The 17,171-nt window shown below is 34.6% G+C and overlaps 1 protein-coding gene across 1 annotated transcript; it reads left to right on the top strand.

Annotated features, from left to right (window-relative positions):
• Positions 1–3,231: 3,231 nt before the first annotated feature.
• Positions 3,232–4,066, top strand: LOC132192548 (cytochrome b5-like). Its single transcript, XM_059612549.1, has 2 exons — positions 3,232–3,432; positions 3,703–4,066. Exons 1-2 carry the CDS (start codon positions 3,322–3,324, stop codon positions 3,910–3,912), a joined length of 321 nt encoding a protein of 106 aa, XP_059468532.1. The 5' UTR covers positions 3,232–3,321; the 3' UTR covers positions 3,913–4,066.
• The last annotated feature ends 13,105 nt before the right edge of the window (positions 4,067–17,171 follow it).

Here is a 17,171-nt window from a genome sequence, read left to right as displayed (position 1 = left end):
ATTGTTTAATTCTGATTATCGTTTTAATCTACTTTCAATTTCTAAAGGAAGGATGTTTTTTACTCGTAAAAATCTTTGCATTATTTTCTCCCATTCTCCCCTAACGGAGATTCTGGCAAGCTCCTTTGGTCCGAAGAAGATTTCAGAGAATTGATGCAACCTGCACAGCACCGACGTACGTCAAATTGCATACCCTCATAAATTGAAGGAAGCCGCTTGATTTAAAAACATTTTGGTTCCCATTTGACAATGAGATGTTTTCTGTAATGAATTGTAATCATGCATTCCGCTTTTAATTTTATGTTTAGTACGAGACCAACTTGCTCTGTCTTTGTTAACAAAAAATAACTTGCTTTGCGGTGGTATTTGACCCCGTGACTGGTACACTCGACGAATTTCACATAAAAGACGGCAGATCACGAATTTCAAACTCACGATGGCGGTGCCGCCACAACCCTTATGAATAAACCTCCCCTAATATGATAAATCAATCAAAATCCTTTTATTTTCAAATTATATGAAAACCGTGACTTGGAAGCAAATCAAAAAATTTGAGCCACGTGCACTCAATTTTCTATGATAGTCAATCTTTAGCGTCAGAAAATGTGACGAACTTGTAAAACCGCCGGTCAATTAGGATTGAAATTCAAATCCATTCCCTATATATAAACGTTCTTTTCTCGTAAACCGCCGAAATGCAAATTGCAGCGCGGAGCGTTTTAAAAAGCAGAAGTGAATTATGAAAAATTCATATTATATAAAATCATCTCAGGCGCGCGGCACCGATAAAAAGCTAAAATATGACATAATCATGCATTCAAAAATGAGCGGCCGCGTGATGAAAAGCGGCGGCCTTGGAGCCGGCGGCATTAAATCCCATGCTGGGCGCCGCGCGCGCCGGTGATCCATTATGGCAAATCAATAGACATTACTGACTGGAAACAGATTATTGTTGTGTGGCGTGACGACATTTTGGCTGCCGGCAGTGATCAAATAATATTTTATACATGTGATTTTTTTCCCTTTCCCGAATGCAAAAGCAGCACTGACAAAGGCGGGTCGATCCGAAAAACGATAAAAACGAGAAAAGTATTACAAAAAAGCCACTCACTGTGTGTATTCAAATGATATAATTCAGCAGACGTAATAATAATAATGTAATAAAAAGCAAGGAGGTCCCGCGATGTCAAAGTCTCGGTAGAACAAAAATATTAAAACGTGCACTGAGAGAAGGGGGCAAATAATATTCAAATTGCTGTTTACAAGCGTGCCGATAGTATTCAGGCAAATAAATCACTTGTAATAAATTGCCTTAACAAGATTGAATTTATTACAGAATGTACGGTGTACTTGTACATAAAGTTAAAAGTTTATCAAGCGGTTAGAGGCATTCAAAAGTTTTTTACTTTACACTTGAAGGAGTAGTAAAATTAGTCATTTCATTGATTTCATGCAAATTACGAGTGAAATTCCTCAACATAAAATTACAGAATCATTAATAAAAGTAGATAAGATTTATTATATTTTGACAACACTCGATTTACGAGTCTTGTCAGAGCCGAAACTGAACGAAAAAAAAACAGATAATTTCTGCCTCATGGTATGAACGTCCGGCCCTCGTTTATATAATTAATTGGTCTCTGGGTGTCGCTTTAATGGGGGTCAGTGACGCATTGTGGGGTAATTTTAGATCGAGACATTGGGAGGCGCGAATTAAAAATAACCCTGACCTCGCTGAAACAGATTCTCCATAAGCCGGGTGTGCGGGGCGCCTCGCTCGGATCGCTATCGTGGTCGCCCTTAAATTAGACCGCGTCAGTTCATTGATGATGCCCTCGACAAAATATAAATGCACACTGTTATGTATGGGGCCTTCTCACTGTGGCGCGGAAAAACTGGCTCCAAGTCAGAGAAGCGCCAAGTGAAACAGAAGTAAAAAGGCTGATTATAAATTTTGGTTCCACCAAAAAAAAAAATTAACTCTATCAAAATTTAAATTAGTAAAATGGATTTTGTAAAGAATAAAAAAAAAGAATTGATCAATAATTATTTTCATATTTTTTTTAAGTTTTAATTACAAGAAAAGAAGCCCTTCAATTGTGTTAATATTTTTCTTTATTAATGAAAGACATTAAAAAAATTAAATGAAAAAATTGAACGTAATTGTTTGCACCTGGGTTTGGCTGTTTATGACTGGGACTATCTATTAAAAATATGAAAATTACACATTAAATTTTTTTGTCATCGGAGCTGTAATTATTTTTTTCTCTTCAATTTAATGTTTTAGTTTTTAGGGGTGAATTTAAGTATTGGTTCAGATTCACCCTAGTCGCCTCTCTCTGCAAAACACTCATTCTCGCTCTTTCTCTGGTGTGTTATTTTTCGCCGGACATGCAAAGATAATGGTCGGAGGGTGGTAACATGCGATCGCCGCGGACGCGAATTCGCCAGGTACTTTGCCCATTCCATGAATATTCATCACCCCCGGTCAAATTTTCTTAATCGTATGGTGAGGGAGGGTCCACCTTCGGGGCGCCAGGGGGCGAAACCTGACACCTGCGGCGATGGACTGTTCCGGCTTGCAGAGAAAAAAAAGAGTTGATTGTGAACGTCTCTCCACACTCGGGTGGCTGATTTGCATTTAATGATCGGCCGCGTCTCGCAGAACTTGATTCATTGTCTTAAGTTTCAGCAGAATCTCGCGCGACATAAATGAGGCGTTTACCTGCGCCTTGTGTCGATTGAGCAAAAACTGAAAATGATTTGCATATAAAGGAGACGAGACCCGAAGCTATGTAATTTCACGCTTCGCCTGCCCACGCCGAGCTTGTTTAAAAAATCGGAAAAGAAAAAAAATACCCTGATTATAAATCACAAAATCACTCTTTGTTGTCTGCATCGCGTTGGAATAAGTAATTTGGTAATTTTAATGCAAAGTTTTCTAAACCATTTAACAAGAAATTTAAAAGGGTAAAGTAAAATTTTTGCATAATATTTAAATTTAATTTTTTAGACAGGTACTTTTACAAAACCTCATTTTGAATTTAAAGTTCAGTTGTTCTCACTGCACATTTGGTAATGCACTGGTGACGAAATTACCTTTCGTAATGGAGAGAAGCGTTCACCAAAAATACAATTCTCACGAACCGGTTCTCTTTATCAGCGAATCGTATAAACACTTGACGCGATTAGCGATAAGAAAATTCGTCACAAAATCGCATTTATCAACAATGAAACAGCCACTCTATCGCGCACAGCTCATCAATCAACAACCGCTGGTTGAGCAAAAAGAGCTGCATATCAATAATTTCGTTTACAGAAATGGCGGAAATAAGAGAAATTGAAATGGCAGAAGTGCGAAAGCACAACAGCGAAGAGTCAACCTGGATCGTTATCAGAGGAGAGGTTTATGACGTGACCAAGTTTTTGAAGGTAAATTTAGTAGATTCACATCTAAAAATATTTTACTTAACACTTAAAATAATTATTCTCCCTAGTTTCTCAAAGTTTTGTGTAAAAATGTTTTTATCTTCTGATCGTATTTTTTACTTTTAAAATTTAAATTTGTGGCTAATTTTAACACCAAACAAAAAAATAACCATTTTTATTTATAAAAATAAATAATCAAAATTCATTTAAGATATAACAAATATTTACAATCAACATTATATGCATTATAATTTCAAATTTAAAATATCTAAGGAACACCCAGGTGGTGCGGATCAATTGCTTGGAGTGGCCGGAAAGGACGCCACAAAGGATTTCAACAATGTTGGACACTCAAGCGATGCTCGAAATATGTTGGCCCAGTTCAAAATCGGTGTGCTCTCTAGCAAAGACAATTTAGAAACATCAAATTCATCACCTTCCAAAGACAAGGAAGCGTCTAAGTCCTGCTGCATCCTCCAGTGACCATAAACAAGTTCCTGCACTGCAATTAAAACCTCTTCTGTGATTTCGATTGGAGCTAAAACCAACAAAAAATAACTTTAAAAATGAAAAAAATCTAGACTGACGTCATGTGTGTACAATTTACCATAATAAACAAACAGAAAATTTAAAAAAACGGTACAAGTGTAAATGATCGATCTCCTCTCTGGTCTTCTCTCTTTAAACGCCGTGGCTTATTTTTTTACACAGGAATATTAAGCGTTGGAATAATTAATTTGGCAATTTTAATGAGGGCGTGCCAAAAGTTTTCTAAAACCATTGGTCATGAAAACATAAAATGTGAACTAATTTTTTGCACAATTTTGACATTCAGTTCATATTTTTGCTACCTTTACGAAACGACCTAATGAAATTTAATTTTTCTATACAGAAAAATTATAAAAAAATTTTGGTCTTGCAAAACAACATCTTAAAAGCTTTAATGCCTCATTATTTATTGATAAAAAAAAGAATAAACATTTAATGAAAAATTGCATTTAAAAGTTCATTAAAAAAATTTCCCCCATATACCTTTCCATCCTTATTTTTGGCGTATTTGCATGAATTTGCATGATTTGAGGAAGGAAGTCTTGAGAATAAATCTTGATGCGCTCCTCAAAGGAGCAACACAACAAAAGCATTCTCGCTATAAGAGATCGTCTGTGTGCAAAAAGGGTCGCTGGACGTGCTCCAAGTCGTGCACATTTTTCACCAGAATCTCGACACTTTTATCAGACACACGCCTTTGTGAAACACACAGCGGCAAATGCACTCTGACACACACACAGCCCTTTTTTCTTCGTGTTTATTACAGCAGTTTGCTCTTTTCTGAAATTAAATTTTTTCCATCACCGACGCGGGCAGATGCCAGGAAGCCGAAGAAAAATTGAAGTTGCTGCTGCACAAAATGCAATTACTTGTGCGTTTTGCGACAGACCAATTACCGTACAAAAAATACAAATGCAGCTTGCAGACAAATATTATTCAACATTGTATTATAAATAATGTTTATGGTCTCGGTTGATAATTTGAAACAATTAAAAATTGCTTTCGTGACATAGCATGAATTTATTTAAAAATGCAGCTGTCAATGCACAAAAATAACTTGTTGTCAATTGATTGTTTTCTCCTGTGAATGGCTTAGATATTGAAAATTACTAGTTTGTCTGCCAAATATGGGAAAAAATTATCAGTCTGGTGACCTGCATCTGTTCGAAGTGAAAAATTCGCCTCCGTTTCTGTGAGAGCACAAACGGCGTTTAGCCAGAAGTCGTAAAGAACAATAATTTTGCCATTTGCTCGCCATAAGTGTCGCCAACATGTGCTCTTGAGTGCACATGCATACGTAATAAAAATAAAAGAAATGCAGCGATCCAGCTGCTCAGTTGGCACGCGAGAACATCCTCTGGTGAACCAAGATGGGTCGTTTAAAAATGCATCAAATGAAAAAATAAATAAAGAGAAACTTAACGAACTGAAAATTTTTATAAATGTCACTGACAAAAAAAGAATAAAATTTCAAACATGATAACTACATTGATTAAAAATTTTCCCAGGGATTTCTTTTTCACATAAAACAATTGGGAAATTATGAAAACTTTATTTAGAATGAAATCAAAATTTTATTTGACTTTTGATTATAGAATTTAAAAATTTATTTAAAAATCAGAAATTATACATAAAATTTGTCCTCAAGTGATCTTCATAATAAAAATAAACAATGAGAAGAAGAAAATAATATTTATTTACTTCAATTTTTTAAGATCTTTAAGCATTATTTACAATAATTTTCAGAACAATGAAAGAAATAGTTCAATTGTTCTCTCAGCACATTCAATAATGCATTGGTGACGCAATTAAGTTCTGTGATGAAGGAAAGAGTTCACCAAAAATGAACTTTTCCCACCACAGCGCGGACAAAGGTCGGTTTTAGGACTTAAATGTGTGCAGGCACCGTCGGCGGCGGCTAAGGTCGAAAAGCGTGCATTGCGCGGCTCATTACCTAATTTGGTCAAACGAAAGAACAAAGAAACTGGCGACCAATTCGGTGCACCAAATAATGACACCATTATACTATGTGTATTTTTTTCTGTCTCGTCACTCTTTTTGTAATGCGTGTGTAATTTGTGTTTACTCATCTCGTGGGTGGCAAAAGGAACAAACGAAAAAAAAAGAATGAGTATATGTCGGCACTTTTTTGTTCATTCTATAATAATAATTCGACAAAGATAATAGAATTAAAGAAAAGAGGCGAAATAATGCGTGTTTTGGTTCAAGTTTATCCTGCTCTTGATTTAGCTCAGCTAGGTGTAGCGGTCTGTGTCATGGGCACAAGCAGTGGCGTCACTAGATAAGAAATTAACTTTGAAGAAATCTTTTTTATCACAAAAATTATCAATGAATATGTGACATATTGTTTCAGTTGCAGCAAAAAATCTTATCAATTTTGTTTTCGTTAAAAATTTTAATAAAAATAGAAGTGAATCAATTTTAAAATGTAATTAAGTAATTTTTATTCCGTTTAAATTTACCGCGTGTTTCTAACTCTTCGTGTTTCTTTCTTTATTCTGCGAATAACTGAAGAATTTAAATCAGTTCCGCCCCTGTTCTCAGCGGCAATTTGGTAAAACAAAAGGTGCAGCTCGCCGTGTGTGGTGATGAAGTCACAGGTATAATTACCTACTCGAGCGAAACGTCATGTGCATATGGTTCTGCGGTTTTGTCATAAAACTTGCTCATCCGCGTCACCTCTCTTCCACTTTTCCATTAGCGTGGTCGGCAACAATTATAAAAATCTTTCAAAAAATTTCACGTGCAAAAGTTGTGCTATTAAATCATTCAGGTAAGCGTAGGATTGTTACAGAGATTATCTAACTTGTATGTTTGGAATAAGACCATATGTCACCAAACGAAAGCATAATTAAACTAATTTCCAGACATCTTACTCATCACTTTGATTATTGTCTTGAGACTTATCGTAACTTGCATGCTTTAAAGTTAACTTCTGCACGTAGAGATTAAAATTGTACGCCAAAATGTTGCTTTTGCCTTCGCCTCAATCAAATTGCAAATCATCGTGGGTATCAATTTACAGACGTGATAAGAAGAATGTCTCCTTGATAATTATCAGTGACGTATCAAAGAGAGTACAAATTTCTGCCGCCCTTTTATTTTGAAAGCTTTTCGCTCATTAAGTAAAGCAGGAAAAATGTCGTCATTAAAGTAGTTTAAATTAATTCGTTATTTATCAAACATACTTTGAGTTTCTATTAAAAATTATAAAACTTTCTCTCTCTCTCTCTCTCTCTCTCTCTCTCTCTCTCTCTCTCTCTCTTGTTGTAATATTATTTTTTTTTAATTATGCCCGGTGGTACATTAATAAACACAATTGTAACTAAATTACATAGCTCGGAGATGAATCAATTAATATTACTTGAAACTAAAATTTTGTTTAACTCTCTCTATGGCTTTACAAGAGCTAGTATGAAGTATGCAAACTGATTAATTTGAGAGGTTTGCAAATCTTATCTATTTCTGCAAGGGCACATACTTTGATAGAAAAACAAACATGTTCATTTCCTTTTCTTTCCTGAAATGTAAAAAGAGGTCTTTTTTCACACCATAAAATTAAATGAGAGGTTTATAGAGCTTTAACTGCTATCAGTAAAGCGTTGCAAAAGTTTGTTGCAATACATAGTTTAGTGCATCAAAGTGCTCTGTAGAGAGCGTACAAATATACCAAGCTGGAAGTATCCAATTCTCACGAACCGGTTCTCTTTATCAGCGAATTGTATAAACACTCGACACGATTAGCGATAAGAAAATTCGCAGACTTCGGTCTGTTGCTCCAGGAGCGAAAAGAATCCAAGTTAGGCTTCATCCTCTAGTGTCCAAGAAAGTTCCTGCACTGCGCTGCAAAGTAATCAAACCTTCTCTGCGATTTTGTTCCAACAAAAATTAACCTTCCAACATTGATACATATCTAGAATGACGTCATGGTGTACATTTTACCAAAAAATAAACAAAAAGAAATTTATTTTAAAAACGACACTAGTTTATGAATAATCGATCTCTTCGGTCTTCTCTATTTAAACACCGAGGCTTTTTCACTGGAAACTCTCGATTAATTTTGTTCATCAGAACGGCGGCGCCCAATTAAAGCGATTCCAAGAATTCCTGCACCTTTATTTACTTATTTATCTATCCGGTCGGTATATTATGGTGCTGACGGAGGCAATAATGGATTTGTACATTAGCGTGTGCCGCGATAATTAAAAGCAGCAGCCGCATATAGCCCTCTGGTACATAGAAAGCAGGGTATACATACATACAATATGTATGCGGTGTTGCTGCCGGTGCACACTTTATACAAGAGCGAGTGTAATGATACTCAAGAGCAATAAAAGTAACGCTTGAACGAGACGCGTGCTGCGAGTCACCTGCTGCTCGCGCGCGCCAGCTCAAATTAAGAAGCACCTTGAGATCAATCAAGTGGATCGCGCACTCGCCGCCCGCCACCAAAACAACAACGCACAAAAAGCACCAGACAAAGAAAATCAAATTTGTTTCGAAAAAATTCCCATATCAATAACGCGCAGACAGACAAAATTACATTCAAATCACGTCTCGCTTTTCGCCTTAATCTTTCATAGTAATAATATGAATAAAAAAAATTGCTTTTTTCAGTCGCATCGAGAGCAAGTTGGGTGCTTTTCACACCCAATAAAGGTGATTTGAATAACAAAACGTCCTTGAGCGTGGCGACGGTGATGATGATGACGAATTCGAAAAAAGTAGCGCTCCCGAATTCACAAGGGGGAAATAAAAAGCAGAGAGTGTCGAGCCGAGCGGCTTGGGAAAATAAAAATTATAGCGCTTTTGATAAGGCCGACTGGCACGAGAGATGACAAATCGCCATTCATAATATTCATATTATATTATTCTTTATTATCGACCGAGTCGCTCTCTCGCGCTCCTTGATGGCACGCACAATATTCGCCTCCAACCAAAACCCTCTGGTAGAAACTGGCCTGATAAGCTGTAAAATACATCGTTTGCTATGATATATTCTATTGATCTGAATATTAAATTAAATAACTTTGTTTATTGACTAGCAAGTTAATAGAATTTAAAGATTAAACTAAGCACGCTGGTTCTTTTAATAACAAAAAATCTATGGAATTAATTAAATAAGGTCTGATATTGTGAAAGAATATTTGGCTAGGTCAGTAAAGTGGAATAGTTATCAACTTATATTTTATGATGCAGGTCATAAATATTTAAGCTAGATTAAAAAACTTACTGATGTAATCAATATTTTATGGCATTAAATATTAGTTGAAAACTTTAATTTTTTAGATTGAAAAAATTTAAGACATTGAAAACATATTAATTGCTTCACTTCCTGCAAAAGTCGAATCAATTTGGATTTTTCACGGCCCTATAGCTCTAAAATTTTTTATGCAAACTGATTTGGCTTCAGTATTATTATCAATCTAAACCCTTGAATTGATTAAATTGATTTCTTTGCTATAGCGTAACAGAAAAAGTAATTGAAAATAAAGCGGTTTTATTTTTGAAAAATAATACCGATTAAATAACTCCTTTCGTTTCAAACAAAGTTATAAGGCCCATTTTCAAGAAGGTCCCACGAGTTGTTCTCTACCCCTGCGGAGAAGCAAACACGTGACACAAAACACAACAATAATTCATTCGAATCGATTATTTCATGAATTAAAAGTGGCCGCTGCCCTCTCCGCAGACCTATCCACCCACCCTATCAAAACATTTTGAATATTCATCAATCTCTGAGGCGGCGCGAGTGGCGACGGCGAATATTAAAATTCAGAATAGCAGGCAACCCCTTCGGATGTCTAATGTTCTTTTTCACGCGCCCATTTTATTTATATGTATATTTTCACGAAAAAAAGAGCTCTTTTGAGGGGAGATTGCTTCATTTTCATTAAAATTTACGGTCAGGCTTTGCAGTTTTTCCACTTACTGCAGCTGGGGGAGATGCGAATCGGCGGAGAAATAGGTCATTCTTCCTGCGCTCATTATTTAAGCATACATTGCAAGGAGGGATGCCTCTTTATCGCCGCGGTTGAATTATGGCTGAGTTGCATGCGAAATAAAGTTCAAATTTTAAAAGGGTTCGCTTTCTTTAATTGAATTATTAAAGAAAACTGACGGGAGTAATTTATGCAGATTTGCATAATTCTGTAATTTTCTGAAATAATTTTTCCCTATCTCTGATCCTGACCATTAAGACAAATACGTCTGCTGGAGCGAATGGCGTCTGAAGGTCATAGACAAAAAATAATCCATTCTCAGCAGCTCGGCGCGATTTCCGACCAGACTAAAGTGCATTATTTTATTGGTTTTATTGCGTCTGCGTCGCATCGCAGGCAGACACACGTTATACCTTCGGCGAGTTCTGCTCCATCCTAGACCAAACACCGCAAAAATAAATAAAGAGAATAATAGGAGCGCGCTTGTGCTTGTGCTAAAAATCTATAAAAAGAACTCTGGAGCTTGGCGATTGTGGAGTGGAAAATCTCTGCAGAGGTTTTCGGTTCCGTTTATCAATTTGATTAAGAAAATATTGCAAACCCTCTTGACAGAAATGTGAAAAATAAATTAATTGAATAAATTATATTAAAAATAAATAAACAAATTCAAATAAATTTTGAAAATTATACGAGTAATTTTTTTGCAGACCTAGATCAAACTGAAACTTTTTGTAGTAACAATGTTCCTGAAAAACATAGTCTTCCTTTAAATCTGATTGCCACTTTCTCAGAAAAACGGATACTGTGAAAGTTTTTTCTATTTCCTCACCTTCGTTTCTAATTAAAGTTTTACTTTGATTTTTTCCAACTGGTGATTGTGACCGCAAAATCGAAGAGAAAAGCAGCGGCACACGCCTGCAATCAAGGGCATCCAGTTGAATCTGCCAGACAGACTCACTCGCTCAGACACACACTCACACACTCTGTGCACTCCTTTAATAGGATAACGACATTTGAATATCAAAAAAGACGAGGTTGAGTTTTGACGCCTGTGCAGCAGCCTAGCTCTTTCTTTCTTTCTCGGTTTCCTTTTTTCGCCTCGTTCCATCGCTCGTTTTGGTGAAGACACGTTGGTTCGAATTGCGTTTCACTTGGGTGATCAGCCGCGGAGCACACCGAGCACGGGGGCAGGTGCGCGCCCACCGTAATAATAATCAAGCGAGAGAGACGCCGCGGAGCTCCGTGTGTAATAAAATAATACACTGTATCTGCATGTATGTGCTACCGACCAGTTGAAAAGTGTACAATACACTGCAAGAGGGAACGAGGTGAAGGGACTGTGATTTCGCTTGACACCTGCTTCTTAACTCTTTCCACCTTTTCCTTCGTTTTTATAACTTTTGAAACAAAAATTGCTCTTTGCGTATACTTTTAACGAGAGTATATATTATATATTTTCAGGGGAGTGCATGTTTTTCTTTTTGAAAAATCTAATTAATTTCCATTTCATTATGAAAATCAAACGAACAACTGTCAAAATAGGGAAATTCTTAAATAATTTTTTTACTTTCGTTTTCTATCATAAAGTTAAACGTGAAATTGTTAAACAGATATGAAAAAACTAGTGCTTCAAAATGAATATTTTGAACTTGGTAAATTTGAATGCTCTAAAAATTCTTTGATTGAATTATTAAATTTTAGGATTAATGCAATTTATATTGAAGCAATACAAATATGAGACATTAATTTAAAAAAAAAATTTACAAAAATACACTTAAAATCAATAAAATTTTAAAATTATTAGCTTTCTAGTTTTTGTACTTATTCTATAAGGACTCCTTATAAGAAAAACTGAATGACAGTTAAAACTTTCAAATGTCTTCTAACATTCGCATAAATTGACTTCTGTTTTTTTTAAAGACACACTTGCGATTTGGCTTCCAACATGGAGTCCTTAAATTTATTGAAAGAGAAAAATGATTTCAATGACTCAATCAACTTCCTTATGTGGTTTCTGATGAGTTTGTGAGTTGTTTTATTGAACTATATCATCGCTATAATGATATAAACCATTCCTAATTCTTGTTTATATTTATTTTGGTATTAATTATGGATATTAGAAGGTGGATTAGACAACAATCAGTTTTGGGCGTGTCTCAAATTTCTGTGCCGTGACGTCACAGTGAATCAACCAATCAGAGCCCAACAATCGAAAAAAGTGCAAATTGTAGACTGCAATTTGGTTGATCGCGACTCTGGTCACGTTAGATGGGCAAAATTTAATGAAAAATAATTTTAAAGAAGTAAAAATTTGCAAAATAAAACTTAAAGAGTTGCTTAATACGACCCTTTAATTAAAAATATTTAATTTTCACGGACACCTGAGATATAAAAGGGTTTGCTAGGAGTAGTGCCATTGGAAAAATAATTTTTTTAGAAACACAAACCTTATGAGAAAGTTGTAGCCAAAGAAATGTTCTTTCTTTTCTCAATTGTAAAAAAGGTGTTGAAAATTTTTTGAAGCACCGAAAAATTGGAATAAAATAAAAAATTGTAATTTTCTACAAGAGAGAATTTTGTTAGATTTTTTCTGAGATAGCCAATCGATTCAGCATGTATTCATTAGTCTATGACTAAAATTTCATACAAAAATTCGCATCCGTTACGAAATAAGAAATAAAATACTTCAACGGGCCGTGTTTATGATTAGAGCCAAAGAGGTGTCATTGGAGTTTAAGCTGTTATTTCGTAACGGATGCGAATTTTTGTATGAAATTTTAGTCATAGACTAATGAATACATGCTGAATCGATTGGCTATCTCAGAAAAAATCTAACAAAATTCTCTCTTGTAGAAAATTACAATTTTTTATTTTATTCCAATTTTTCGGTGCTTCAAAAAATTTTCAACACCTTTTTTACAATTGAGAAAAGAAAGAACATTTCTTTGGCTACAACTTTCTCATAAGGTTTGTGTTTCTAAAAAAATTATTTTTCCAATGGCACTACTCCTAGCAAACCCTTTTATATCTCAGGTGTCCGTGAAAATTAAATATTTTTAATTAAAGGGTCGTATTAAGCAACTCTTTAAGTTTTATTTTGCAAATTTTTACTTCTTTAAAATTATTTTTCATTAAATTTTGCCCATCTAACGTGACCAGAGTCGCGATCAACCAAATTGCAGTCTACAATTTGCACTTTTTTCGATTGTTGGGCTCTGATTGGTTGATTCACTGTGACGTCACGGCACAGAAATTTGAGACACGCCCAAAACTGATTGTTGTCTAATCCACCTTCTAATATCCATAGTATTAATGATAGATTTTTCAAAATTTTCAAATTCGAATTGTTGTATATGTATTTTTTTTTTTAGTACTAATTTTGATTCGATGAAAACAGACATTTTACTTTACGTCAAGGTTTTCGCATTGCAACAATGAAACATAATTTTAATGATTTTTGAGCTCTCTGAATCGGTACAAGAAAAGTTGCACCCAATCAGAGCTCTTGGCAACAATCTGAAGCACAAAGCTTTTGTAATGCGCGAAGCTCGGTTTATTTTTAAGGTTTTAAAATATAAATTTTCTCCCCACTAGCATTTTTATAAAAATTAACATTTCACGAGAATGAGCTAATTCATATTATATATTATTGCGATAATTTTCCATTTTTTCCTGTTAATTTGTGAAAAAGCTTGTTTATTGGTGTTATCTACGATCTTTTCACGAGTGTCCCCAATTCGACGAAAAATCCATCAAATTACTTAGCAACGCCTGTTTTATGAACTTTGACATTAAACATCTCTAAAGTTCACACTCATTCATGGATAGCTGTCAACCCTCGATCCAACAGACAAAATTTATCATTTAAAAACCAAATCGGCAGACACACAAAAAAATCCTCCCTTGCCCTTTTTTCATCGTCAAGACTGAATAATATGGTAATAAATTGCTTTTGGTTCTCATCGTCGCCAGACACAAGAAAAGCAATGATGAGGGGGGAGATTAAAGGGATGACCTTTCGAATCGGCGGAAAACGCGTCATCGGCTGACACAAACGAAGTGGGCCACATTCTTTGCTCTTTTCCATTCAATCAAAATTAATAAATAATCCACACATAGGCGGAGTCTTTTTCATTCACGCCGCAGACATCAGACGACGATTGTTCGCGGAAAGGGCACGCAGGTGATTCACTTTTGCCATTTCGCTTCTTGGGGATGAACGTACGTCAAAACTGGCCCCGATTCAAGGAATTAATTCCTTGGCTTTCCTAAAAAATTAGCAACTCGTCTTATCTCTCGCCTTTTGTAAACTCTTGGTCAACACGCTGACACATGAGAAGAAGCGATATTTTCAATTAACCTCAATGAAGAAAGTAGAGCAGCAACTATTATTTGTGTTGGAAAACTATAAAAATTATTGGCATGAGTTAAAAAATTTCATAATAATTATATTTTTTTCTATACAGTTGTTTACACTCAATATTTGAATGTTGTATTTGATTTCCATTTAGAGTTGCCAAAAAATTGTTAATGTTTGCATTATTTTTGCCTCATGATGTGTATACAGAAATTTATTTGAAAATTCTGTCAAGATTAATCAATTGAATTTTAAATCTCACAAAATATTTATGTAAGCCAAATACTATATAAAACAAAGTTTTTTTTATAAACTTTCAGATTAATTTTAATATCTAAAATTTTCCAGATTTATTTCAAGTTTTAATTCATCCACTATCCACTGTAAAATAAATTTCTTATAATGTTTCCGCAAGGGGGGACTCTTCTCAATGCAGTATTTAGCAGGCCAAAATGGAGTTTTGTTTGTTAGCAAAAAGAGACACGTTTTGTTATTGTTTCTTTCTCATTGTGCAACACAAGCGACGAGGGATCTCTACCAAATATCCCGTGTCTATTCTATTCATAATTTAATTGTTGACTTTCGCCTGCCAACGAGAACGGATGTATGAAGTATATTCTGCCTCGTCGATAATATACGCCGCAGAGAAGTCTCGCTACTTATTAATGTATCGAATTCAATAGACAAATGTTTGCACTTGTCGAACGTAAAGTTTCATTGTTCGCGCGCACAATTGTGCGGCTACGACGACAAAGGAAGGTCTCACAGCCGCTTATCAATTATTCATTGACGCTCAATTTGCTTTGCAGACATTGAATTCGCTGCTCTATGAAGTTGCAAAATGTCAAGTTAGCAACATTTTGTCTGATTCGCAATTCAAACTATTTATCTAAGAGATTTGAGGAAATTTTTTTTCCAATTTTATGATCTTAAAATTTGTTATATAATTTTAAATATTTTAAAAACAATTTTGTTTTTCCGATTTCATTTTGAACTTTTTTAAGAAAAATCACATAATTCCTTAGGTAAGCTAAATACAAATGAATAAACTCTTGTTAATAATGTTTAAAAACCATAATTTTGAATGTAGTTGATTGTAAGGTTTTAGCTGCAAAAAAAATATATTTATGTCATACGTATTTACTTATTCTTTATTTGAAGAATTCAATCAAATTGTAGAAAGATCAAATATGGAAAAAATTATTTTGGTGCAATTTAATTTGTGTGCATAATTTCCTGTTTTGTGGCTTTTTTGGCAATCGGCCAATAAAAAAACCCAACAAAATATAAAATATTTACTTTCCATGTTTATATCGGAATTCTGAAGGCATTTTCCTCTTGAGTCTGTTTTGCTTCCTCTGAACTCTTTGTGCTGAGTTACGTTGAAAATAACTTGTTATAAGTTCGTTCGAAATAGAACTCTTCTCTCGGCTTGTGTCTATTGCACTCCCTCTCAGCTGGAATCACGCTTGTTTTGAATGAAAGTGTTTGGGTGTAAGTGGTGAGATCAAACACCGTCCCAGTCAAACACAAATAGTTAATCGCGCGTTTCAATGTCTATTCTTGTTCTTCCGCAGCAGATTCGACTGTTCGGCACAAGTAGTGAAATTATGCAAATTTTAGAGTAAAAATTATAAATGGCCAAGTTCATTCGCGCCGATCTAAAATTGGATTTCCGTGCGTCTGAGAGACTCTTTATTCACGCACGCAGACAACTTAAAAAAACTGGAGCAGTTTGTACTCGCGCCCCAGCGGAAATGCCTCGCATCTCAAAACACCTCTGCTGCACCTTGAAAGAGACACATGAGAGTGGAGTACTTGCTTCTTAAAATCAATTAAGAGCAATTTTTGGTTTCAATTAAGACTGCGGTTTTTACTACAAATAAAATTTGTTTCTGCCAAAAAAAAATCCATTTTGTAGATTTTTTAAAATGCAATAAAATTTTAGAAAAGAAAGAAAAGAATTTGTTGAAATTCTATTTGTAATTGAGTACTGAATTTAAGATCATCCAGAATAAAAAATGAGGTTCAATTTTGAACACATATATTTATTTATTATAATTTTGCAATCAATAAAGGTTGGGGTTTATGTAAATTGTAGTAAAAGAAAATTAAAAATTTTATGATATTTTAAGTTTTAATTGACTATATTTCAGAAAATTCTCTTTTTAAGAATTTAATAAAATATCAACCAAAATAATTTATATTACTTTTCAAACAGCTTTAAGTCGCTGTTTTCATTCCTATTTTCATGGTCCAATTGTGCATGCCAATAAAATCCCTATGATGTCTGCTTTGATTGCCGCTCGTCATCCAGCAGATTGATTTGGCCGCCAGGCAGGCCGGCGTCCTTGCCAAGGTCGTAATTAAACGCACACAAACGCCACGCAGCCTCTTTATTGCATAAAAGTCAAGTATCATTTAGGACAGGTTTCCTAAATTAATAATAAACACCAAAGCAAAATATAAAAAAAGTATTCACTGATAGTTTGACCATACAAAAAAAACCCAAATATAATTTGCTTCTCTATTGTTTATTTTAAAATATATTTTTGATTTTACAATTTCTTATTTAAATTGAAGAATAATATTTTAATATCGTTCAATCCTAGCTTTACATTTACTTATAGCATTCCATTTTTATTTTATAATTTAAAATAAAATGTTAGATCTTTCAAGATACGAAAAACGAGTCGATAAAAATATCAAACAATTTTACAATCGTTGTTTCTCTCTCAAATGCATAATATACGACATTCCAATACAATAAGTTTATGTTTATATAGCTTTAAAACTGTTCTTTCTTCTATAAATCGAAATGATTTAACGTAAACATATGCAACCCCGTAGCAGATCTGGAACACGGGTTGCAT

Source organism: Neocloeon triangulifer, unplaced genomic scaffold (assembly GCF_031216515.1).
Source record: "Neocloeon triangulifer isolate White Clay Creek 2 clone unplaced genomic scaffold, ASM3121651v1 ptg000003l, whole genome shotgun sequence".
In the NCBI taxonomy this organism is placed as follows: domain Eukaryota; kingdom Metazoa; phylum Arthropoda; class Insecta; order Ephemeroptera; family Baetidae; genus Neocloeon; species Neocloeon triangulifer.
Note: the sequence above shows the minus strand (reverse complement) of the source record. Positions and strands in the feature narration are given on the sequence as shown.

Excerpts from the sequence above, each read along its gene's own strand:
- LOC132192548 (XM_059612549.1), top strand. The coding sequence starts at position 3,322 with ATGGCGGAAATAAGAGAAATTGAAATGGCAGAAGTGCGAAAGCACAAC. Across the intron at positions 3,433-3,702 it reads ACGTGACCAAGTTTTTGAAG|GAACACCCAGGTGGTGCGGA; the intron begins GTAAATTTAGTA and ends AAAATATCTAAG.